The sequence below is a fragment of the Piliocolobus tephrosceles genome, chromosome 5, assembly GCF_002776525.5.
Source record: "Piliocolobus tephrosceles isolate RC106 chromosome 5, ASM277652v3, whole genome shotgun sequence".
NCBI classification, from domain to species: Eukaryota; Metazoa; Chordata; class Mammalia; order Primates; family Cercopithecidae; genus Piliocolobus; species Piliocolobus tephrosceles.
Genome location: NC_045438.1, coordinates 26,091,284 through 26,118,103, shown reverse-complemented (window position 1 = coordinate 26,118,103; position 26,820 = coordinate 26,091,284). Strand labels below are relative to the sequence as shown.

The window sequence follows — 26,820 nt, the reverse complement described above, 5'->3', positions numbered from 1 at the left end:
AACGGACAGACTGCCTGCTCAAGTGGGTCCCTGACCCCTGAGTAGCCTAACTGGGAGACATCCCCCACTAGGGGCAGTCTGACACCCCACACCTCACAGGGTGGAGTACACCCCTGAGAGGAAGCTTCCAAAGTAAGAATCAGACAGGTACTCTCGCTGTTCAGCAATATTCTATCTTCTGCAACCTCTGCTCCTGATACCCAGGCAAACCTACAGCTGAGGGTCCTGACTATTAGAAGGAAAACTACCAAACAGGAAGGACACCTATACCAAAACCCCATCAGTACGTCACCATCATCAAAGACCAGAGGCAGATAAAACCACAAAGATGGGGAAGAAGCAGGGCAGAAAAGCTGGAAATTCAAAAAATAAGAGCGCATCTCCCCCTGCAAAGGAGCGCAGCTCATCGCCAGCAATGGATCAAAGCTGGTCAGAGAATGACTTTGATGAGATGAGAGTAGAAGGCTTCAGTCCATCAAACTTCTCAGAGCTAAAGAAGGAATTACGTACCCAGCGCAAAGAAACTAAAAATCTTGAAAAAAGAGTGGAAGAATTGATAGCTAGAATAATTAATGCAGAGAAGGTCATAAATGAAATGACAGAGATGAAAACCATGACACGAGAAATACGTGACAAATCCACAAGCTTCCGTAACCGACTTGATCAACTGGAAGAAAGAGTATCAGCGATGGAGGATCAAATGAATGAAATGAAGCGAGAAGAGAAACCAAAAGAAAAAAGAAGAAAAAGAAATGAATAAAGCCTGCAAGAAGTATGGGATTATGTAAAAAGACCAAATCTACGTCTGATTGGGGTGCCTGAAAGTGAGGGGGAAAATGGAACCAAGTTGGAAAACACTCTTCAGGATATCATCCAGGAGAACTTCCCCAACCTAGTAGGGCAGGCCAACATTCAAATTCAGGAAATACAGAGAACACCACAAAGATACTCCTCGAGAAGAGCAACTCCAAGACACATAATTGCCAGATTCACCACAGTTGAAATGAAGGAAAAAATCTTAAGGGCAGCCAGAGAGAAAGGTCGGGTTACCCACAAAGGGAAGCCCATCAGACTAACAGCAGACCTCTCGGCAGAAACTCTACAAGCCAGAAGAGAGTGGGGGCCAATATTCAACGTTCTTAAAGAAAAGAATTTTAAACCCAGAATTTCATATCCAGCCAAAGTAAGTTTCATCAGTGAAGGAGAAATAAAATCCTTTACAGATAAGCAAATGCTTAGAGATTTTGTCACCACCAGGCCTGCCTTACAAAGGACCCTGAAGGAAGCCCTAAACATGGAAAGGAACAACAGGTACCAGTCATTGCAAAAACATGCCAAAATGTAAAGACCATCGAGGCTAGGAAGAAACTGCATCAACTAACGAGCAAAATAACCAGTTAATCTCATAATGGCAGGATCAAGTTCACACATAACAATATTAACCTTAAATGTTAATGGACTAAATGTTCCAATTAAAAGACACAGACTGGCAAACTGGATAAAGAGTCAAGACCCATCAGTCTGCTGTATTCAGGAGACCCATCTCACATGCAGAGACATACATAGGCTCGAAATAAAGGGATGGAGGAAGATCTACCAAGCAAATGGAGAACAAAAAACAGCAGGGGTTGCAATCCTAGTCTCTGATAAAACAGACTTTAAACCATCAAAGATCAAAAGAGACAAAGAAGGCCATTACATAATGGTAAAGGGATCAATTCAACAGGAAGAGCTAACTATCCTAAATATATATGCACCCAATACAGGAGCACCCAAATTCATAAAGCAAGTCCTTAGAGACTTACAAAGAGACTTAGACTCCCATACAATAATAATGGGAAACTTCAACACTCCACTGTCAACATTAGACAGATCAACGAGACAGAAAGTTAACAAGGATATCCAGGAATTGAACTCATCTCTGCACCAAGCGGACCTAATAGACATCTATAGACCTCTCCACCCCAAATCAACAGAATATACATTCTTCTCAGCACCACATCACACTTATTCCAAAATTGACCACATAATTGGAAGTAAAGCACTCCTTAGCAAATGTAAAAGAACAGAAATTATAACAAACTGTCTCTCACACCACAGTGCAATCAAACTAGAACTCAGGACTAAGAAACTCAATCAAAACCGCTCAACTACATGGAAACTGAACAACCTGCTCCTGAATGACTACTGGGTACATAATGAAATGAAGGCAGAAATAAAAATGTTCTTTGAAACCAATGAGAACAAAGATACAACATACCAGAATCTCTGGGACACATTTAAAGCAGTGTATAGAGGGAAATTTATAGCACTAAATGCCCACAAGAGAAAGCAGGAAAGATCTAAAATTGACACTCTAACATCACAATTAAAAGAACTGGAGAAGCAAGAGCAAACACATTCAAAAGCTAGCAGAAGGCAAGAAATAACTAAGATCAGAGCAGAACTGAAGGAGATAGAGACACAAAAAACCCTCCAAAAAATCAATGAATCCAGGAGTTGGTTTTTTGAAAAAATCAACAAAATTGACAGACCGCTAGCAAGACTAATAACGAAGAAAAGAGAGAAGAATCAAATAGATGCAAAAAAAAATGATAAAGGGGATATCAGCACTGACCCCACAGAAATACAAACTACCATCAGAGAATACTATAAACACCTCTATGCAAATCAACTAGAAAATCTAGAAGAAATGGATAATTTCCCGGACACTTACACTCTTCCAAGACTAAACCAGGAAGAAGTTGAATCCCTGAATAGACCAATAGCAGGCTCTGAAATTGAGGCAATAATTAATAGCCTACCAACCAAAAAAAGTCCAGGACCAGATGGATTCACAGCTGAATTCTACCAGAGGTACAAAGAGGAGCTGGTACCATTCCTTCTGAAACTATTCCAATCAATTGAAAAAGAGGGAATCCTCCCTAACTCATTTTATGAGGCCAACATCATCCTGATACCAAAGCCTGGCAGAGACACAACAAAAAAAGAGAATTTTAGACCAATCTCCCTGATGAACATCGATGCAAAAATCCTCAATAAAATACTGGCAAACCGGATTCAGCAGCACAGCAAAAAGCTTATCCACCATGATCAAGTGGGCTTCATCCCTGGGATGCAAGGCTGGTTCAACATTCGCAAATCAATAAACGTAATCCAGCATAGAAACAGAACAAAGACAAGAACCACATGATTATCTCAATAGATGCAGAAAAGGCTTTTGACAAAATTCAACAGCCCTTCATGCTAAAAACCCTCAATAAATTTGGTATTGATGGAACGTACCTCAAAATAATAAGAGCTATATATGACAAACCCACTGCCAATATCATACTGAATGGGCAAAAACTGGAAAAATTCCCTTTGAAAACCGGCACAAGACAGGGATGCCCTCTCTCACCACTCCTATTCAACATAGTGTTGGAAGTTCTGGCTAGGGCCATCAGGCAAGAGAAAGAAATCAAGGGTATCCAGTTAGGAAAAGAAGAAGTCAAATCGTCCCTGTTTGCAGATGACATGATTGTATATTTAGAAAACCCCATTGTCTCAGCCCAAAATCTCCTTAAGCTGATAAGCAACTTCAGCAAAGTCTCAGGATACAAAATTAATGTGCAAAAATCACAAGCATTCTTATACACCAGTAACAGACAAACAGAGATCCAAATCATGAATGAACTTCCATTCACAATGGCTTCAAAGAGAATAAAATACCTAGGAATCCAACTTACAAGGGATGTAAAGGACCTCTTCAAGGAGAACTACAAACCACTGCTCAGTGAAATAAAAGAGGACACAAACAAATGGAAGAACATACCATGCTCATGGATAGGAAGAATCAATATCGTGAAAATGGCCATACTGCCCAAGGTTATTTATAGATTCAATGCCATCCCCATCAAGCTACCAATGAGTTTCTTCACAGAATTGGAAAAAACGGCTTTAAAGTTCATATGGAACCAAAAAAGAGCCCACATTGCCAAGACAATCCTAAGTCAAAAGAACAAAGCTGGAGGCATCACGCTACCTGACTTCAAACTATACTACAAGGCTACAGTAACCGAAACAGCATGGTACTGGTACCAAAACAGAGATATAGACCAATGGAACAGAACAGAGTCCTCAGAAATAATACCACACATCTACAGCCATCTGATCTTTGACAAACCTGAAAGAAACAAGAAATGGGGAAAGGACTCCCTATTTAATAAATGGTGCTGGGAAAATTGGCTAGCCATAAGTAGAAAGCTGAAACTGGATCCTTTCCTTACTCCTTATACGAAAATTAATTCAAGATGGATTAGAGACTTAAATGTTAGACCTAACACCATAAAAACCCTAGAAGAAAACCTAGGTAGTACCATTCAGGACATAGGCATGGGCAAGGACTTCATGTCTAAAACACCAAAAGCAACGGCAGCAAAAGCCAAAATTGACAAATGGGATCTCATTAAACTAAAGAGCTTCTGCACAGCAAAAGAAACTACCATCAGAGTGAACAGGCAACCTACAGAATGGGAGAAAATTTTTGCAATCTACGCATCTGACAAAGGGCTAACATCCAGAATCTACAAAGAATTCAAACAAATTTACAAGAAAAAAGCAAACAACCCCATCAAAAAGTGGGCAAAGGATATGAACAGACATTTCTCAAAAGAAGACATTCATACAGCCAACAGACACATGAAAAAATGCTCATCATCACTGGCCATCAGAGAAATGCAAATCAAAACCACAATGAGATACCATTTCACACCAGTTAGAATGGCAATCATTAAAAAGTCAGGAAACAACAGGTGCTGGAGAGGATGTGGAGAAATAGGAACACTTTTACACTGTTGGTGGGATTGTAAACTAGTTCAACCAATATGGAAAACAGTATGGCGATTCCTCAAGGATCTAGATCTAGATGTACCATATGACCCAGCCATCCCACTACTGGGTATATACCCAAATGATTATAAATCATGCTACTATAAAGACACATGCACACGTATGTTTATTGCGGCACTATTCACAACAGCAAAGACTTGGAATCAACCCAAATATCCATCTGTGACAGACTGGATTAAGAAAATGTGGCACATATACACCATGGAATATTATGCAGCCATAAAAAAAGGATGAGTTTGAGTCCTTTGTAGGGACATGGATTCAGCTGGAAACCATCATTCTTAGCAAACTATCACAAGAACAGAAAACCAAACACCGCATGTTCTCACTCATAGGTGGGAACTGAACAATGACATCACTTGGACTCGGGAAGGGGAACATCACACATCAGGGCCTATCATGGGTAGGGGGGAGGGGGAAGGGATTGCATTGGGAGTTATACCTGATATAAATGATGAATTGATGGGTGCTGATGAGTTCATGGGTGCAGCACACCAACATGGCACAAGTATACATATGTAACAATCCTGCACGTTGTGCACATGTATCCTAGAACTTAAAGTATAATAAAAAAAAAAAAAAAAAAAGAAGTATATTGATTTGGTTCAGAAAGGAGGGACAACTTAAAGTGGGGGTGCTTCCAGGCTATAGGTAAATTTAAACTTTCTGGTTGACAGTTGGTTGAATTTGTCTAAAGACTGGGATCCATAGAAAGGAATGTTCAGGTTAAAGATAAATGTTGTGGAGACCAAGTTTTTTTGTGCAGAGGAATCTCAGCAGACTTCAGAGAGAGAGCAGTTTGTAAAATGTTTCTTATCAGACCTAGAAGGGTGCTTGGCTCTTAGTTGATTATCTCCTGGATCTGGAAAGAAAGCAAGGAAAACAAAGGGGGAAGGAGATGCTCTATAGAATGTGGATTTTTCCCACAAGAAATTTTGCAGGACAATTTCAAGGTATGGCAAGGAAATATATTTAGGAGTTAAATATTTTCTTCTTGTCTCATAATGTTATGCCAGAGTCAGATTGAAAAGTAAGTCAAAATATATAGGGTCAAATAAAACCCATCTGATGAGAATTTATTGTTTGTAGGGTGTGACTCCCCAGACCCCTTAGGTGGGAATTTGGGCAAGGTTAAAAAATCAGAGCTTAGTCCTCAGTGTGATTAACCAATTTGTTTCAAGCCACATTGCTTGGCATTTCTCAATAATGTCTGAAATTTTTAGTTTAGGTTTCTTCCACTAGCTAAGAGATTTTGAGGTAACTTGATATTTACATTTGAATCATAACTTAGAAAGTGTCTAAAATCCCTGGTGTTTTCTTCGTAACCACTTCGTACTTTGTAATTGGTAACAACATTTTATTTGTAAAACTTCTCCCCCCTTCCATTTTCCATGGACCTGAATTTTCTATGCTTATCTCTTTATTTCTCCTTCAGGGTAAAATATTTAAAAATACAGTTCTGTGTGCGTTAGAGCAAGAAAACTCTCAACAAAAGAATTTGTCCTTGCCCAGGAAAGTTTTGCTTTCCAGTTAAAGAGAGAAGTTTATTTGACGAGAATAGCTCATTTTCTAATAATAATAAATAACTAATGGTAATAATTTCAGAAATACTTCCTTTCCATAGACAGAACTTTTACTTCCCTCTGGGAAAGCAGGGAAATAGGTCTTTGAACCAAACTGCAGTTTTGGGTAATGGAGCTATATAAGGGAAAGAGATAAGTTAAATATGGGGAATAATATTCAGTGAGTGAAAATCATATTTGCAGGAACATTATTCAAGTGAATCATTTGTTTAAAATTAAATAATTTATTATTTAAGTATATGGCAGTAATTTTTGGCATTTAAAAATTTTATTTAGTTTCACAGTATCCTCTCATTCTTCTGCATGCCCAGTAATTTTATATAGTACTGGTAAAGTACCTATTATTGCATTAAATTAGGTGGTGAGAACATCTGTGATATAAGCTTTCATTCTGCCTTTATTGTGTCACTAAACATTTCCATGTTCTAATTAGATTCTTTTATTTTGAAGTTTATTTTAAAAATCTTGCAAGGTCCCTTGAGTTAACTGAAAATATCCTGGAATGTTGCAAAATCATGTTTGGTCATTGTTCCCTCTAGCTTTCTAGTTCTTCAGGAGGCCTTAGATACCTTAAAATCTGTTAATACCATAGAATCAGTTAATACCGTATCATTTTCTAATTTGATAGAACAGGTGATGGAATGGAAGGATGTCACATAAGTTACACTATATGAGTTTTGGAAAAGGAGTATGGAATTGCCATAGATGAAGACATTAAAGTATTGAAAATACTAAATATTTAGATATTTTGCAACTTGTAACATTTGACTTTCCTTATTAGTTGCTTACTAGTTTTGTATATCACATTGACCCAAACCTTATTAATCACAATACATTAAGTAGGTCACCCAGTGCTTTCATTATTCTTTATTCGATAACCATAGCTGTTGGCAACTGGTGACCTTTTCCGGTGGGAGGGAGGGAGGGAGGATACAAAGAAAGATGATAAGAAATTTGAAATTAAGGGATAGAATAAAATTAAGACAGTTAAAAGCAGGTCCCATCAAAGACATGATGGCAAGTTAGAACACCTTTCTTTTCTTGGAAAAACAACATCCAGTTTTTATTCTTAGATATCATTTTTTAAGATGACAAGCATCTCGCTACTTTTTTTGTCAAACTCTAAAATATAGTGTATTAGGTCACGATTTCTCTGAGTTACACTTCAGTCTCCTTGAGGAGATTTAAGAAACATCTTGGTATCTTCAATATTGTAGTTACAAGCCACCTTAGTTGGTAAAGTTTTGAAATACTGTTCTCAAGTTTTTGGAATATATCTGTTTGAGGAGATTACATCCCACTGTGTGTTCAGGTAAGTATTCATTGGAAACACTTTGGTAAAAATGTCACTTGAAGGCCACGTGACTTAAAGTGGAAACGGGATATTGTATTGTAACCTTTATGAGGCCTGTTCTCTGACAGTTTTTGATACCATTTTATAACTCACATAGTAGATACATTTTTAAAGCTATAAAACAAGTTTGTGGCATTCCTTTTGACTGCCTGATGAGTTGTTTTTTTTTACTTGCCTACATTCTCCCTCATTATCTACTAAGTACCTTTTATGTATTCAGTAATGTAGCCACTAGTGACACAAAGTATGTACCTCGGAATAACTACTCTATGGTCATGCCAAAAGCTAGAAATAATTCAAATGTCTATTAAGATTAGAATAGATAAACTGTAGTATATTTATATAATATGTGAAAGGAAAATAGACCTCAGGACTCCAAAATCACTAAGCCAAGGGAAAAGTCAAGCTGGGAACTACATCAGGCAAACCTTACTCCTATATTATACCTAAATAAGATGGCCGAAAAGATAAAAGCTACATACCTCCTTCACAATTTGCCCACAAGGAAATTCCTTGTGATCCTCACGATCTTTACCCTAAAACTAACTTCTGTTGAATTTCACTCTGACATTTAAACAGATAGCTTATGTTCATAGGTGCTGGACAGAAAGCCATCCCTCTGGGCTGGGCGTGGTGGCTCACACCTGTAATTCCAGCATTTTGGGAGGCCAAGGTGGGCAGATCACTTGAGGCCAGGAACTGGAGATCAGCCTGTCCAACATGGTGAAACTCTGTCTCTACAAAAAATAGAAAAATTAGCTGGGTATGTTGGCACATGCCTGTAGTCCCAGCTCCTCGGGAGGCTGAGGCATGAGAATCGCTTCAACCTGGGAAGCTGAGGTTTCAGTGAGTGGAGATGGTGCCACTGCAATACAGCCTGGGCGACAAAGGAGAGACTGTCTCAAACACCCCCGCCCGCAAAAAGGAAGTCATCCCTCTGCTAACCTCAGACAGATGCACATCTGATTACTTCCTCTGCCCTATTGTTTATGTGAAAATGCAGATTCACTGAGCCAGACTAAATTGTGTATTCAGTAGAAGGCTGATCAGGTACTCAAAAGAATGCAACCTTTTGTCTGTTATCTACCTATGGCCTAGAAAACCTTGCCTACATCCACCTCCTGCCCCCTCCCCACCACTACCCTGCCCCCCAGAAGTTTAGAGTTGTCTTGTCTTACCTCGGTCAGAACCAGTGTACATCTTACACATATTGATTGATGTCCCATGTCTCCCCAAAATGTATAAAAGTAAGCCATACCCCGACCACTTTGGGCACATGTGGTAAGAACCTCCTGAGTCTGTGTCTTGGGCGCGTTCTTAACCTCGACAAAATAAATATTCTAAATTGGTTGCGATGAGACCTGTCTCATATTTTGGGTTCACAAATAGAATACAGCAATGAGAATAATGGGCTATTTAGACTCTGATTACACATAACACTAATGGATGTTAATAAAATTGAAACCAGACACACAATATATAGTATTCAATTTATATAAAGTTCAAAAGTAATCTTGTGTATTAGAAGTCAAGAAGTTACTTTTACTTGAGGGTTTTTTTGTTTTTGTTTTTGTTTTTTTGAGATGGAGTCTTGCTCTGTTGCCCAGGCTGTAGTGCAGTGGCACGATCTCGGCTCACTGCAAGCTCCACCTCCCGGGTTCACGCCATTCTCCTGCCTCAGCCTCCAAGTAGCTGGGACTACAGGTGCCCGCCACCACGCCCAGCTAATTTTTTGTATTTTTAGTAGAGACAGGGTTTCACCGTGTTAGTCAGGATGGGCTTGATCTCCTGACCTCGTGATCCACCAGCCTCGGACTCCCAGAGTGCTGGGATTACAGGCGTGAGCCACCGCACCCGGCCTACTTGAGGGGTTTTGACTGAAAGGTGACAGAGAATCTTGTGAAGTTCAGGTTATGTTCTGTTTCTTGATTTGGGTGCTATTTACTAGAATGCATTCACCTTGTGAAAATTCATTGAACTGTAACTTATATTTTGTATCCTTTTTTGAATGTAGTCTTGTATCAACAAGAATGTTTAAGTAGGGCAAGAAAAGCTTATGGGCAGAGAAGAGATTACTCAGGAGGTAAAAGAGTAAGAGGAGAAGAGTGACAGAACCTTGGGGAACAGAAAAACCACACAGACATTTGTATTTCCCTCCCCATTTTTCTTAGGACCCTTTCCAGCTTTTTGCCTGAAAGCTTTGCAGAAGGTGAGAATAATGTTAAGAATAAAATTTCTGTTAGAGAGTGGGATTGCTCTTGTAGCATTTCTGCATAGAGGCTGTTTCCAAAGGGACACTTGGACTATATTTATTCTTAGATTTTGAAAAAGTTAAGAGTTGGAGAATGAAGAAGCATGTGATGCAAAAGACTACCTGGAGGCAGGAGATGGTGCAAAATACAGAGCAGCATTTTTTCTAAGCTTTCCTATTGTATTGGAGCACAGTAAATATACTGTAATTGTGCCATTGTCTCTCAGTGATATATACTGAAATGATGTGCTTTGTGAATTATTTGGTTTGAGAAGGAGGGAAAAATGAAAGGAATTCCATACTGATCATTTCCTGAAAGAGTGCTTTTAGAAATGGGGAAGTGGCCAGGCGGGGCGGCTCACACCTATAATCTGAAGCACTTTGGGAGGCCGAGGTGGGTGGATCATTTGAGGTCCGGAGTTCGAGACCGGCCTGGCCAGCATGGTGAAATCCTGCCTCTACTAAAAATACTAACATTAGCCGGGCATGGTCACGGGCGCCTGTAGTCTCAGGTAGTTAGGAGGCTGAGATATGATAATCGTTTGAAGCCGGGAGGCAGAGGTTGCAGTGAGCTGAGATAGCTCCACTATACTCCAGCCTGGGCAACAGGGTGAAACTATATCTCAAAAAAAAAAAAAAAAAAAAGGAGGTGGGGGGAGTATTCCCAGTTCCACAGAAGGGTCCATTACTACAGCCTGTTAACACATAATGAGTGCCTATTCATCTGTACTACTGCATACTTATTTCTCTTTTCCAGAAATGGCAAAAAGTCTTTTGAAGACATCCTCTCTGTCTGGAAGGACAAAATTGCTACATCAAACAGGATTGTCACTTTATAGTACATCCCATGGATTTTGTGAGGAAGAAGTGAAAAAAAAACTTCAGCAGTTTCCTGGTGGATCCATTGACCTTCAGAAGGACGACAGTGGCATTGGCATTCTTACTCTGAACAATCCAAGGAAAATGAATGCCTTCTCAGGTATTAGGCATCTTTTTATTCCTGAAGAATGACACTAAATCTAACCTGTTATCACATGTTTTTTTATACTTGGTCTGGTGACAGAATGTTTTAAAGTCCTGGTACTCTTGGTAGAACATGAGAAAAATAACAAAAACAACAACTCTGTAGTATGAACCAGAAACACTTTAAGTAATTTTTAATAATTATGGATATTTGAATGCTTTCAGAAAACTCATTAATATGGATAATAATAAAAAGGAAACCTAAATTAATCTTGATTATATTTTCCATTGAAATTCATTAACTGTAATAACTTCTTTGTTTTCAGCTAATTCTTCTAGGAAACAAGGAGGAAGAGGTTTCAAAGAGTTCCTGAAACTAAAGAGAAAAGCCTGTTAATGAAAAGAATTATTTAGCTTAATTTTTTTGTATGAATTGAGATAAAATCATTGCTAGTTTTTAACCTTTTAATTCAATGGTTACAGAAGAAACACGGCACTTGTCTAGCTGTGGACTCTTCCCTAACTCTTAGATACTCGTGAATGCCTTCTATTTTCTAGTCAACACTCTTAGCATATAAGAATTTTATATTTAAGAGAACTGAAGACGCAGGACATGTGGTACTTTGTAATCTTTGCTGAAGTTCAAATTTGAATTCTGCTACAACTATGTTATGCAAGAGCTAATGAGTAGCCTTGTTGAATAGTCACCACTCCTATTTTCAAGTTGATTTTACTAATCTCCCCTTTTCAGTTATGCACTTCATGATTATAATCTTTAGTAGCATTTGAAATTTGGGGCTCAGAAAATCTCACAAAATTTTCATATATCTACTTTCTATTACAGTCATACTGTAGACATAATTCAATAGTCTGTAAACTTTTTGTAAATTACCAGTGGCGAATCTTTAAACCCAAGATGACTTCTCTCCACTTATCAGAATTTAGAGAGATTTCTCTGTACCATTGCTGACCAATGGAAACATAATGTAAGAAACAACGGTGAGCCACATGCGCAATTTTAAATGTTCTAGTCACCATAGTTTAAAAAAATTAAAAAAGGTAAAATTATTTTTAACAATTCACTTATAACTCAGTATATCCAAAATATTTTTTTCAATATGTCACTAATATAATAATTATGAGGTATTTTTCTTTTTATTTTCATACTAAGTCTGAAATCTGATATTTATTTTATACTTACGACACATTTCAATTTGGACTAGCCACATATCAAGCACTCAATATATATGGGTGACTAGTGACTACCTTATGAGACTTTGTAGTTCTGTATGTTCTGTTGGTTTAGGGAATAAAAACCAATTTAATATTAGGCCAGGAAAAATAGAAATTGAAAGGTAAAATTTCTCTAGAAGGTTAAATTGGATCAATAGTGATGATTTGTTTCTGAAAAGTTACAAATAATTTTTAATTCAATTAGAAACAAATATTATTTTGATGCATAATATATAAAACTAATAAAAGGAGACCTGCTTTGATTTGGGTAATGATATTTGGTGAAGTTGGATTGGGAGAGGATGAATGAGCACTCAGGGCCCTTGTTTAAAAATCATTCAGTTAGATACTCTTTAAGGTCTCTTCCATCTTTTGAGGTTTACTTTGCAAAGTTGAAAAGATTAGTTTAACAGTAACTACTGGTATGGATTTTTCTTATTCTCATAGCCAGCGTTTCAGCATCATAGGAAAGGGTTAAAAAAAAGTCAGCACCATAGGGAAGGTTTTAAAACAAAGGCCAGCATTGTTTATTTATTTATCTGTTTTTATTTTATTTATTTATTTATTTTTGAGACGGAGTCTCGCTCTGTCACCCAGCCTGGAGTGTAGTGGTGCAATCTCTGCTCACTGCTAGCTCTGCCTCCCGGGTTCACACCATTCTCCTGCCTCAGCCTCCCAAGTAGCTGGGACTACAGGTGCCTGCCACCATGCCTGGCTAGTTTTTTTATATTTTCAGTAGAGATGGGGTTTCACCATGTTAGCCAGGATGATCTCGATCTCCTGACCTCGTGATCCGCCTGCCTCTGCCTCCAAAGTGCTGTGATTACAGGTGTGAGCCACCGCACCTGACCTGTTTTTAAGAAGCTTAAATATTATGAATGATTAAAGGCCCATATTAACCTATACAGATTTATTCTTATACTAAAAGTGTGGGTTTCTTCTTTCCCTTACTAGACTGTAAATCACTTGAAAGCAAAAGAACGATATTTCTAAAGCATCTAGGACATCCTTGGAAAGGGTTACAGTTTTAAGTGCAGTCATTTGTTGCTTTGTGATAGGGATACATTCTAAGAAATATGTTAGGTGATTTTGTCATTGTGTGAACATTATAGGGTGTACTTACACCCATAACCTATTACATACCTATACCATATGAAATAGCTTGCCGCTCCTAGGCTACAAACCTATTCAGTGTGTTACTTCCTGAATACTATAGGCAGCTGTAATACAAACATGTGAATAATGCATTGTACTACATTACAATGACTATGATGGTTACTAGGTGATAGGAATTTTTTAGCTCTGTATTCATCTTGGAACCACCATGGTATATGTGATACATTGTTGATGCATGACTGTAGGTCATAATTAGCCATAAGAAAGAATAGCTGCGTTAGATATTTGTGAGTTAGTGCCATTAATACAACATTTATTGTGGAACCACCTCACTCCTGGTTACTTCAGAAAATGGCAAAGAAAATAGGTTTTTGACATTGTGGGATTTATATTCCAAAGAAGTGTACATAATTTAATGGGGCCATGTTTTGGAACCTTGTGGTACTAATTTTTTGCCAATTTTTAACCCTCTGCTATGATCTTTATACATTGGCTTCTAAAGCATTGCCTAGGCAGAGGAAAATAAAACTAGTCATGTTGAAAACCGTGAACTGTATGAACTTGGAAGATCACCAAAGATAAGCATATCTAAAAGTTATTGATTAGATCTTAAAGTGCCAGTCCCAGCTGTTTCTGTGTTAAATTTGTCTATTATAAAGAAGCTCCAATAGAACTTTGGAGTGATACCAAGATAACAATCTATAAATCATAGAATTAATGGTTGGTAGGCCTGTGAAGAACTTCCATCGTATGCCTCAAGCCCCTCAGAGGACAGTTTGCTAACCATAGAACAAGGTGGTATTTATTACTCATTTCCTCAACTAACATCCTATTCTGATTTCAGTAGTATAGGAATCGCACTTTGTTCTGTATACCGTGTGTCCAATATATCATGTCTCATAGTCATGTTATACCCATAAAACTTTATTGACTGAGACATGTATTGTTGAGAAGTCAGGTCTATGTCTTATCTCTACCCTAAGAAATAATTTTTTCTTATTACCATATCATTTTCTTATTCTTAGGACAGCATGGTATATTCTTCTACATAATCATATATTTGTGTGATTTCTTAAGATAGATGGAGAGATAGACACATAATAAATTTGCACTTACAATGCAGAGCCTGCCATATATATCTCTCCTGTATACTCCATAGTGCCAGTGCAGTAGGCATTTGATAGACATTCAGTAAATATTTATAAAATATAGGACCTAAGAGTATGCTTGACACCTTATGATTTATAAATTATTTCTATTTTTCCAGTCACCTTCATATATTTGTGATTTCCCCCTCCTATCTCTGGCAGGTGTTATGATGCTACAACTTCTGGAAAAAGTAATTGAATTGGAAAATTGGACAGAGGGGAAAGGCCTCATTGTCCGTGGGGCAAAAAATACTTTCTCTTCAGGATCTGATCTGAATGCTGTGAAATCACTAGGAACTCCAGAGGCAAGTGTTATATGAATTATGCATTAGATTCTACATGTTTATTAGACATGTATGACTGTGACATTTATATTTTACTAATGGTTATTATGATGACTTTAATAACTTTCAAAGGATTATAGGGATATTTTGGTTTGTTTTCTTTTTGGTAGAATTATAGGAGGAACAATATAACAAGCAAATGATTCTGAGGTTTTACTAGTAGTATATCTGCAAAGGGCTCTTGTTAAAAGCTTTGAAATTCCTATAATTTCTAGTTTAGCAGAACACTGTCAGTTGTGTTAGATATTTTGGAGGGATTCTCTGTCTCTCGTTGTTAATGTTACTCCGGCCCCCTCAAATGCACCACTTTGTCTCTTTATTTTTAAGGTGAATTGATTTCTTTTTTAAGAATATTTTTAAGTTTAGAATCATTTTAAATTTCCAGAAAAGTTGCAGATGGAGTACAGAGTTCCTATGCACCCTGCATCCGGTTTCCCTTTTTATTAACGTCTTATATTCCTGTGGTACATAGATTTGTTGCTACTAATCAGCCAATGTAGTAGTCTGTTCTCACACTGCTATGAAGATGTACCTGAGACTGGGTAATTTTTGAAGAAAAGACGTTTCATTGACTTACAGTTCTGCATGCTATACAGGAAGCATGCCTGGGAGGCCTCAGGAAACTTACAATTATGGTGCAGTGCAAAGGTGAAGCAAGCACATCTTACCATGGTGGAGCCGGAGGGCGAGGGGAAGTGCCACACACTTTTAAACAACAAGGTCTCATGAGAACTCATTCACTATCACAAGAACAGCAAGGGGGAAATCCACCCCCACAATCCAGTCACCTCCCACCAGGCCCTTCCTTCATCCTTCAACACTGGGAATTACAATTTAACATGAGACCATATCATCCAACATTGGTACTTTACTATTAATGAAACTCTCCTGTATGATTTCATTTGTATATGGAATCTAAAATACTGAAACTCTGCCTAGCATGGTGGCTCACACCTATAATGTGAGTGCTTTGGTAGGCTGAGATGGGAGGATTGCCTGAGGCCAGGAGTTCAACACTAGCCTGGACAACATAGCCAGTCCTTGTCTCTACAAAAAAATAAAAAAATTAGCTGGGTGTGCTGGCACATGCCTGTAGTCCCAGCTACTTGGGAGGCTGAGGTGGGAAGGCTGCTTGAGTCCAGGAGCTTAAGGCTTCATTGAGCCATGTTGGTGTCATTGCACTCCAGCCTAGGTGACAGAGTGAGACCCTGTCAAAAAAAAAAAAAAGTGAAATTCAGAGAAGCCAAGACTGGAATGGCAATTAGGGGCTTGATGGTGGGGATGGGCAGGGATTGATCTTGAGTGTTCTTGTTACATATACACACAAAATTAATAATAATAATAAAAAGGGTGGGAGGAAACTTTGGGAGGTAGTGTATATGTCTAGGGCCTTGATGGTGGTGATGGTTTAATGGGTGTATACTTATCCACAGACTCATCAAGTTGTATACATTAAATATGTACAGCTTTTTACCTGATAATGATAATTCAACAAAGTAGTTAAAAAAAGAAAAAAGAAACTCCACACTTCATTCATATTTCAGTACTTTTTCTACTGGTGCCCCTTTTCTGCTTCAGGATCAAATCCGGGATACCACAGTACCTTTAGCTGTCATGTTTCAGATTCCTCTTATCTATGACAGTTTCTCAGGCTTACCTTGTTTTTCATGACCTTGGCAGTTTTGAAGAATACTGGTTAGATATTCTGCAGAATATCCTTCAAATAGAATTTGGTGTTTTTCTCAGATTAGACTGGGGTTGTGGGATTCTCAGAGAAAGACCAGAGGTAAGCTTCTATTTTCATCACATCACATCAAGGGAATATGCTGTCAAGGTGACTTATCACTAATGATGTTAACCTTGGTCACCTGGCCAAGGTAGTGTTTGCCTGGTTACGCTATTTTAAATTTGCTTTCCATACTCCACTCCTTGGAAGCAAGTCACAAAGTTTACTCTACACTCAAGGGGGAAGGGAACATAAATTCCATCTCCTGGAAGGGGGGACATATATGTCCATTATTCTTATGTAAGGGGGATTTGGGTCTTCTCCCCCATTTATTCACATGCTTATTTATTCAGTTATTTATATTAATATGCGCTCATGGATATTTATTTTATATTCATTATGCATTTTGTTGCTCAAATTGTTCCAGCTTTGGCCGTTGGGAGCCCAAAGACCAAAGGCCCAAAGTCCTGTCTTCCTTTGACACATCCTTTTGTTTTTTGAGTATTCCCTTACTTTCTAGTATTATAAGATACTCCAAGTTAATTTTGTATTTTCCCTGCTCCAGTTATGTAATGAGGGATTTCTTCAAGGAGTCCTGGTTATGGAAAATGGTAGAGGATGGTGTTAGAAACTAAGATCTAGGTGTTAGGTGTTTCTTTTTTTCAAGTGCATTGATATAGCACATTCCTGGGTTAGTTGAACCTTCTTGTGACTATAATAGGATCAAGAAAAGCTCTTAATGCAGAGTGAGAAGTCTTGGGTTTAGACATAGGTCTGCCACTCAGTGCCACTCAACTAAATGAGAAAGTTGCTCAGCTTCCTCTTAGCCTTAGCTCCATGGGATATATAAAATCTATCTCACTAAAATCTATTGAGGATTGAGTTAGCTATTCTAAAGTGCTTTGTAAGCTAGAGGGAGCTACTGTAACATTTTAAATAGGTAATACAAATTAGTAATATTAAGATGATAGATCAGCCAGGTGCAGTGGCTCACACCTGTAATCCCAGCACTTTGGGAGGCCAAGGTGGGCGGATCACGAGGTCAGGAGATCAAGACCATCCTGGCCTACACAGTGAAATCCCGTCTCTGCAAAAATACAAAAACAAAAAATTAGCTGGGCGTGGTGTCAGGCGCCTGTAGTCTCAGCTACTTGGGAGGCTGAGGCAGGAGAATGGTGTGAATCCAGGAGGCAGAGCTTGTAGTGAGCCGAGATCGCACCACTGCACTCCGGCCTGGGCGACAGAGTGAGGCTCTGTCTCAAAAAAAAAACAAAAAAAGATGATAGATCAAATTCAATATCATCACTTTTCCTTTAGCAGTCATATGAAGTCAATACTCTTGTTGTTGTTGTTTATTTGTTTTGCTTTTTAAAGATTAGGGTGCAGTAGTGTGAAGGGCTGAAAAAAATGAAGGACAGGAAGATTAGCAATGAACAAAGGAACCAGGCCTGGCTGGTTTTTTTTGTTTGTTTGTTTTGAGACGGAGTCTGGCTCTGTCACCCAGGCTGGAGTGCAGTGGTGTGATCTCGGCTCACTGCAATCTCCACCTCCTGGGTTCAAGCAACTTTCCTGCCTCAGCCTCCCAAGTACCTGGGATTACAGACACCCGCCACCACACCTGGCTAATTTTTGTATTTTTAGTAGAGATGGGGTTTCACCATTTTGGCCAGGCTGGTCTCGAACTCCTGACCTCAGGTGATCATTAAAATCAGCAAGAATTTGAATGCCTTTAAGTGGAAGCTCTTTAGCATCTCGTGATAAGAAGTTTTACATGAGGTATGTACATAAAGCACCTAGTTCTGGCACATAGTAAAGTTCAAGAAGTAGTAACAACTTAAAAAATATGCTTTTGAATTACCCTGATAGAGTAGAAATGCTATTATCTTCCTTTATCAATCTTACAAGGAACCTGTTTTTCATGAATTCAGTGCTCCTTCCCCCTCTACCACATCTTCTAGGAGAAAAAAAGGAAGGAAATGAAATTAGAAAGGGAAAAAAGTAAGTAATATTTGTTTCCATTTAATTATAGATGTGGGCTGTAGGTGGGTAATAAAGTTTTCATGATATTGCACAAGTCTCATACTACTGTATGTAATATATGATTATTGTTTTGCATATGTGAGAAAGAATCTTTCAGATAATCAGAACACTGGCTTTGATAAACTTGGATTTGAAAGCTGGTTTCAATACTTTCTGGCTAAGTGATTAGGCAAGTCACTTAATCTTTATAAATCTTATTTTCCTAATCTATAAATGAGGATTATTGTAGATATTTCGCTGAGCTATTGTGAGGATTCAAGATAATATATATAAAGTGCCTACTAGCGCTGTATCTGAAAAAGGTAGCTATTATTTTTATTTCAAAGATCTTGAGATTAATAAACATTATCATTAATGAGATGATGCACAATTTGTAGCACTCCACTAGATTTAAATTTGTGATGTATCTGAATGGTTATAGCACTAAGCTGGAAATTTGAAAAGACAGATTTTTTCCCCCAAGATCTAATTATTAGCTATGTCACCTGCAAGTCATTCGATTATACAGGTTGAGTATCCCTTATCCAAAATACTTGGAACTGTAAGTATTTCAAATTTTACATTTTTTCAGATTTTGGAGTATTTGCATATGTGTGTGTGTGTGTGTGTGTGTGTGTGTGTGTGTGTGTGTGTGTGTATATATATATATAATGAGATATTCTGGGAGTGGAACCCAACTTTAAACAAAAAAATCACTTATATTTCATATACACCTTAAATACACAGCCTAAAGGTAATTTTATATAGTGTTTTCAATAATTTTTTACATAAAACAAAGTTTGTGTACATGAGGGCAGCTGTGGAATTTTCCACTTATGGTATCATGTCAGCACTCAAAAAGTTTTAGATTTTGGAGCTTTTAGATTTCAGATTTTCATAGCTCAACCTATATATATGTATTTTTCGTCTCTCGAATGGTTGTATCACTGTTCACCTTACTTCATGAAAGACACTGTTAAAGACAGAATGATATAATAGACTCTTGTGGGTTTGATAGAAGTGGTTAGGAAAACATCTCTAAAAAGATGAAGGGTTATTTTACTTTCTTATTTTCTTCTAGTTAAAAGGTTGTTTATGCCTCTTTAGATCATGTGGCCACTATTCTTTTTCTATATATTTAAAGATGGAAGTGGAAACATGCTCATTGTTTTATATATACATCATTATATCTATGTAGTATATATACATCATTAGTCTGGCATAAGTCATGCAGGAAAACATGGAGAGAGTTTTTATTCCAGCTTCAAATAAGGAATCACTTAGTAAAGTTTATTCTTTCTAGTACCTACATTCTCCAAGTAATCTGCTCTTTTCAACGCCTGAAGTAAATCTTGATTGACAGCTGAGGAGTAGTATTACTACAAGTGTTTGTCACTTGTTGCTATATACATCTGCCAGTCTCATCAAGGAAATGTGGAATTGTGAATCTGCTTTACAATGAGTGTGCTTAGAACTCAGATCAGAATCTTATTTTATTTAAAACATTGATCTCATTTTATTTTATTGAGACAGAGTCTTGCTCTGTCGCCCAGACTGGAGTACAGTGGCAGCGATCTCGGCTCACTGCAACCTCCACGTCCCAGGTTCAAGTGATTCTCCTGCCTCAGCCTCCCAAGTAGCTGGGATTACAGGCATGGGCCACCATGCCCAGCTAATTTTTGTGTTTTCAGTAGAAACAGAAGGAACTTTACATAAACTACTTCTAGTTCTTGTTAATTTTAAAATCATAACATGATAAACACACCCCATATGTATTATTGCAATTCTTGTATGTATTGTTACATACAGTTCTTACACGTATGTAAGGACGTTGGACAGGCTGGTCTCAAACTCCTGACCTCAAGGGATCTGCCCTCTTCCACCTAACAAAGTGCCAGGATTACAGGCATGAACCACCAGGCCTGGCTGGTTTTTTTTGTTTGTTTGTTTGTTTTGAGACGGAATCTGTCTCTGTCACCCAGGCTGGAGTGCAGTGGTGTGATCTCGGCTCACTGCAATCTCCACCTCCTGGGTTCAAGCAACTTTCCTGCCTCAGCCTCCCAAGTAGCTGGGATTATAGACACCCGCCACCACACCTGGCTAATTTTTGTATTTTTAGTAGAGATGGGGTTTCACCATTTTGGCCAGGCTGGTCTCGAACTCCTGACCTCAGGTGATCCACCTGCCTCAGCCTTCCAGAGTGCTAGGATTACAGGTGTGAGCCACTGCACCCGGCCCGATGCCTGGCTATTTAAAGCATTTTATAAGGTAGATGAATTCTTTATTATCCTTTTATGAAATCTCTGACGTCACAGTATAAGAAATATATAGCATAAAAATAAGCACTTTGAATATGGATAATTTTAAGAATTGTAACAATACGTGTAAGAACTGTATGTAACAATACATACAAGAATTGCAATAATACATATGGGGTGTGTTTATCATGTTATGATTTTAAAATTAACAAGAACTAGAAGTAGTTTATGTAAAGTTCCTGATATTTCCATGTTTCCTATAAACTATATTCCTATATACTTGAGAAGGAACTATAAATCTGTGTAAAGCTGAAATTTAAAATGACCTCAGGACTTTTGAGGCTCATACATGTATTATATATGAGTTACAGCTGGAATATGTAATTGCATCTCCTCCTCATAGCTGAAACATTCTGAAACTTACCATGACTTTAAGTTGTAAACAGTTTGTCTGTCAGTGAGGCTCTTCTTTATCCAAATATTTACTGTTTGTTGTTACAGATGCATCACTAGCATCTACTTAATTTGGTGAATTTGCTTTCTGAGGATGATGAGATAACTGAAATATATGACAATTTTAGCAACTAGATTATAATTCCTTCTAATTGTAATAAAATGCTTGGAAGTGATTATTAAATGGCTTTTTTATCATAAAAATATAATTATTTTGATGTTTTTACTATTGTATTTGTTCAGTTTTCAAAAGCTTTTTATTAATGTAAATTACCAAATATGGGTAAAAGCAGAGACTAATACAGTGAAACCCTCATGTACTCGTAAGAGCATCAAGCCTATCAACATTTTATTATATTTGTTATCTATTATTCCACTTTTTTTTTTAAGTGTAACTGATTCCATAAGAAGTTGGTTGCATCTTGGTGTGCTTTGTTTATTGTGCGGGAAAAGAGCTCCAACTGTCCCTGTTAGGCAGGTAATTGTTGGTTCAGATGGTAGACGCCAGGAGATCCACTAGGATAACACAAAGATTAACCCTGCTGAAAAGTTATGTATGGGAAAGACAAAGGAATAAAGTAGAAAAAAATATATTTAAATATTAAGACTTGGATTTGATGCCACAGATGTCCTGTAGGCTGCAAGAAGTTTCTTTTCAGAGGGAATATGTAATCAAAGTGCAGTTATAAGCTTTAGAATGTAGGGAAATAAAACCTACTTAGTCTGCAATGGATGGGTATAATGTCTCAAGGAAAAGTGTGGCATTTAGAAACCTTTCTGTTCTTAATCTGTATCCTCCTTTGTCCCTTAACTTTCCTTGTTACTTTTCTCCCAATCTATTGTTCCTTAGATCTCTGTTGCTTATATTTCTATAGTGACCTCAAAGTTCTTATCTAACTTCCTTGTGTTTGCTACTACTATTGTACAGTTCCATACCCTGATTAATTTATAGACAAGCGGCCAAGCACAGTAGCTCACACCTGTAATCCCAGCACTTTGGGAGGCCGAGGTGGACAGATCACCTGAGGTCAGGAGTTCGAGACCAGCCTGGCTAACATAGTGAAACCTATTTCTACTACAAATACAAAAATTACTTGGCCATGATGGCAGGTGCCAGTAATCCCAGCTACTCAGGAGGCTGAGGCAGAAGAATCACTTGAACCCAGAAGGCGGAGGTTGTAGTGAGTCAAGATCATACCACTGCACTTCAGCCTGAGTGACAGAGCAATACACTAGCTAAAAAAAAAAAAAAAAAAAAAGACAAGCTATTTTAATTTTCTCTAAACCCTTCCGTGTATTTTGAGGAAATTAATAAATCCATATAATAAACACTTAGGAAAGAGGCTTATTTATGTTTCTAAATAAGATACTTCTACAGGCTGGGCATTTTTCCACTGTAAACATGGCTTAGAGTAAATATGATGTTAATCCTTCCTTTTGGCATTTTGGCTGAGCATTGTTCTTCTTATCCTTGTTTTATGAGAAGGATCTAGAAGCGTAGGGTTGGATCTCAGGTATCATCCAGATAGAATGAAAATATCACTGTCTGCAGAAACTTTCAAAACCTTGTTTTAGTACTTCTCAGCTTCCAGCTTTTATACATTAGAGCGAGTCTAGCTTTTTATTGGTTCCTCACCCCCAGCTTACTCTATCACAGGTATCTCTTACTGGCTTGTTTGCTTTCTTCAACCCAGTGAGAGGACAGAGCATTTAACCATTGTGGGTTTAATAACTTTGGGGGACAAATTTAATGAAATATTTCTTATCTCTAGGGCATGTTGGCCAATACTGCTTAAACTTCTGTTTTATGATACACTTAAAACCAAAACATACTCATTATATATTGCCAGTATTGTTAGTAATATTAATAATAATGATAGATAACTTTTATTCTCTTACTATATGTCAGACACTGTTCTAACCTCATTTGGTGCCATAACTTACTTAATCATTACTAGCTCCCTTAATAAAATAGGTACTACTGTTAGCACAATTTGCAGGTAAGAGACTGTAGGACAGAGAGGTTAAGCAGGTTGGGCAAAGTCAAACTAATTAGAAAATGCTAGAGCCCAAATTCAAACCTAGGCAGATTGGCTTTAGAAACTGTTGTCATAACCGTTTATTTCATATGGCTTCTTATAGACATTTTTAGTGTGTGCCTTTTGTCTTTTGAATGAAAATTGTAATAGTACACAGGCTAATACTTGCTTCACCTTTATTTCTACCAATTCTATATACTTCATTGGAATTTTAGGTAATCTAAATCTAGCAAGAGCAAATATGCATATTAAAATTATTTGATGTAGGTAATAGAACAGGTTTTATTGGAAAGGTTTTTAGCAGAGGATAAACCAGTTCACTTTGAAAACTTTTTAGCTCTTTGTGCCTGTGTTAATTTTCTCATCACTTTGTGAGATACGCTGATCTTCCTGATAACAGCTTTGGATTAGGAAATTCCTTCCACATTGGCTTTTACTTTTCCTTGACTGCATTTGTTTTATAAATCAACATAGTTCTCCATCTAAAATTCATCTAATTTTGTTAAGTTCAACAAACACTTACTATGTGCAAAACATTTTACTAGCATCTGAGGAGGGAGAAGGCATACTATCACCATCAAGGAGCTTACTGTCTAGACCTAGCAAATCCACCTCCCTTCTCCTCTCTGAAGCCTCTAACTGCCCCCATCCCAACGGAAATGAATAATTTCTTCTTTGACACTCTTCTCAGTTTGTTCAAGCACTTTTTGTAATACTTATACTTTGATAGTTGTTGTATTTCTGTATCTCTGGCAAAATTATTGAGAACTTATTATGTTCTCTAGTCCCCATCTTGTAGAGATGATATGTCTGATAATGCATCTAAACACATATTCATACAACACAATTTATAAGTACTATAATTAAGGCATAAAAATAAAAATACTATGGAAACACAAAAGAGAAAATTGTTATTGTGAGATTTAGAAAATCTTGATGGAAAAATATATGATCTGGGCATTCCTTGAAATAGGTAGAGAAAGACAGCCTACTCCAACTAGTAGGAATGATGAAAGCAAAGACACAGGAGCCACAATAAGTGTAAAGTGTTAGAGGGATGGCAAATAGTTTGTGTGGTGAAATTAGGATGCTTGGATGAGGGGTATGGTAGTCAAAGTTGATAAGATAATTTGGAATCAGGTGGTCTTGCCAAGAAATTTAGGTTGTATTCTATAAGACATCATCATCCTACAGGAAGGATTATTAGGTAGCAGGATGGAAGATTATATTTAAGAGGAAAAAGAAATTAAATACAGAAATCAGTGAGGAAGCAAAGCTGTTGTCTCCGGCCATACCACCCTGAATGCACCCAATCTTGCCAATCGTGGAAGTTAATCGGTGTCGGGTCTGATTAGTCCTTGGGTGGGAGAAAGCAAAACCATCTTATTGTACTAATCAAGGCTTGAGTAACACAGGTATGAACTAATGCAACAGCAGCGGAACTATAAAAGAAGGGATTGATATTTGAAATATTTCTAAGGAATATCCAAGGAGAAGTACTTGGTAACTAACTGAGTGTGGGAGAATTGTGAAATAGGAAAGTCAAACATAGTACCAAAATTCTGAGCCTTATTGACCACTAGCTCAGAACTCTTACACTAACTTTTTCCACTAACACAGAACTCTTATGCAATCTTTTACAGAGTTTCTAGGTATATTTTCATCTTTCTAAACATCCTTTAAGTCAAATAGTGCAAATTTTAAAAAAATTTCTCATTTCTTATGGATGAGGAAACTGAATTACATAGTCATGACTTGCTCAAGTTCATGTTGTTATTAAGTGGCAGCACTAGGATTCAAACTCAGTTCTTTTACACTCAATTGGTTTTGCTGTGCTGAGTTTGAGGTGCTATCAGAATGTGAAAATGTCTAGTAGATTTTAGCACTTTATATGGAAGTAGATGAGACTTCAAAAAAAAAAAAAAGAAAGAAATTATAAATAAAGAATAGTAATTCTTGGAGAGTAAATCATGGATTGGATTTTTGAAACTGCGTGGATTTAGGGGATTAGTTGGATAAGAAGAACCAAGGAAGAAGACTGGAAAACAGCAAACAAAGAAATAAGAGAATCTGGAGTGTAAAATGTTGCTAGAAAGTGAGAGCAAATATGAGAATGAAGAAACTGATTAAAGAAAGGTACTATGTGTTATGAAGAGAGAAAAGATGAATAAGGAAAAGTCATTTAATTTGACAAGTAGGAGATTATTAAAAGCTTTTCAGGAGAGATTTTGGGATAAGGCAGAGGGCCAGATTACACTGGATTGAAGAAAGTGTGTGAGCTAAAAAAAAGACAAGGCAATGAGTTTGGACTACTCTTAGGAAATTTGTTTAAGAAAATTATAAGTTGTGGCAATACCAAGATAAAGCCTTAGAAATATATTTATTTTTTAAAATCAAAGCTTAACATAACTTTCCCTTCTTTCCCTTCTTCTTTGATAAGTTTATCATCTTAAGGATAGCAGATGGGTATATCTTACGCCTTTCCCCCCATCATTACCCTGAGTAGAACTCCATAGTGATCTAGAGTATATGATCTGTCACTTATCGCTACATCTTTGCTAATACTTCATGCAAAGCTGAGCTCAAGGAGCCCTAGGATGTCAACAGAGTCAAATACAGCATTATTTGCATTTCAGACAACATCAGAGTTTTAAATGGAAACATCATTGTTTAAAAAATACATATTTTTGGCTTCATTACTTTGTAAAAACTTAATTTAAAAAATTTAATGTAATATATTTGCATTATACCTTTGTGTTTCTGCTTATTTTTATTTAAAGGATGGAATGGCTGTATGCATGTTCATGCAAAACACCTTAACAAGATTTATGAGGTAATGCATCCTTCTTTTTAAAACACGATTTCTAAAAGACCAAAAATAGCTTTTTACTGTTCCATTATTTGTACTAGTTAAGAAATAATAGCTAATTTTTAAATTACATCTATTCTAATGATGTCCTATTTTTTGTGCTGTAGAAGATAATCAGTTACATGTTAATGAAGTATATACATATGTATTTTAAAAATAAATGAAAGATAAGAAGAATTTAAGACATATCCCCTAAAGTGCTCGTATAACTAGCTGTATTTAGGAGTAGATAATTAGGAAAGTTAAACACTGGTATTAGAGCAGAATAATAAAGACACTGATCTATATGTGACACATAAAGGTTACCTAACATTCCAGATTAGTAGAATGTGTAGTGAAGTGGTCTGTATCCAGAGATGAGAGAAAGAACTATGGATTGGAAAGTTTTTACAGCTTTCTGAGGAAGATGAATTGACTTTGTACCTAGATAAAGAAGCAAAGAGGAAAAATTCTTCTTGGCCTGTCAAGGTATGTTTGAGGTTACAAACTGTGACATGTTTTGGCTGATTAGCTTTTTACTTTCACATTCCAAATGTAGACAAATTTAAAATTATGAAAACTAAGGAAATTCTTA

The 26,820-nt window shown here is 37.2% G+C and overlaps 1 protein-coding gene across 4 annotated transcripts in view; it reads left to right on the top strand.

Annotated features, from left to right (window-relative positions):
• ECHDC1 (ethylmalonyl-CoA decarboxylase 1) overlaps positions 1-26,820 on the top strand; it is a 62,309-nt gene that overhangs the window by 8,371 nt on the left and 27,118 nt on the right. For 3 of the 4 annotated variants that reach the window (XM_023230753.3, XM_023230752.3, XM_031935542.1), the window contains 3 exons: positions 10,836-11,057; positions 14,701-14,843; positions 26,158-26,210. In XM_023230753.3, the coding sequence (XP_023086521.1) occupies positions 10,838-11,057; positions 14,701-14,843; positions 26,158-26,210 (416 nt within the window). In that variant the 5' untranslated portion in view covers positions 10,836-10,837. Of the gene's footprint in view, positions 1-10,834; positions 11,058-14,700; positions 14,844-26,157; positions 26,211-26,820 lie in introns of those variants that run through there. The other variant, XM_026455004.1, reaches the window with a different exon arrangement.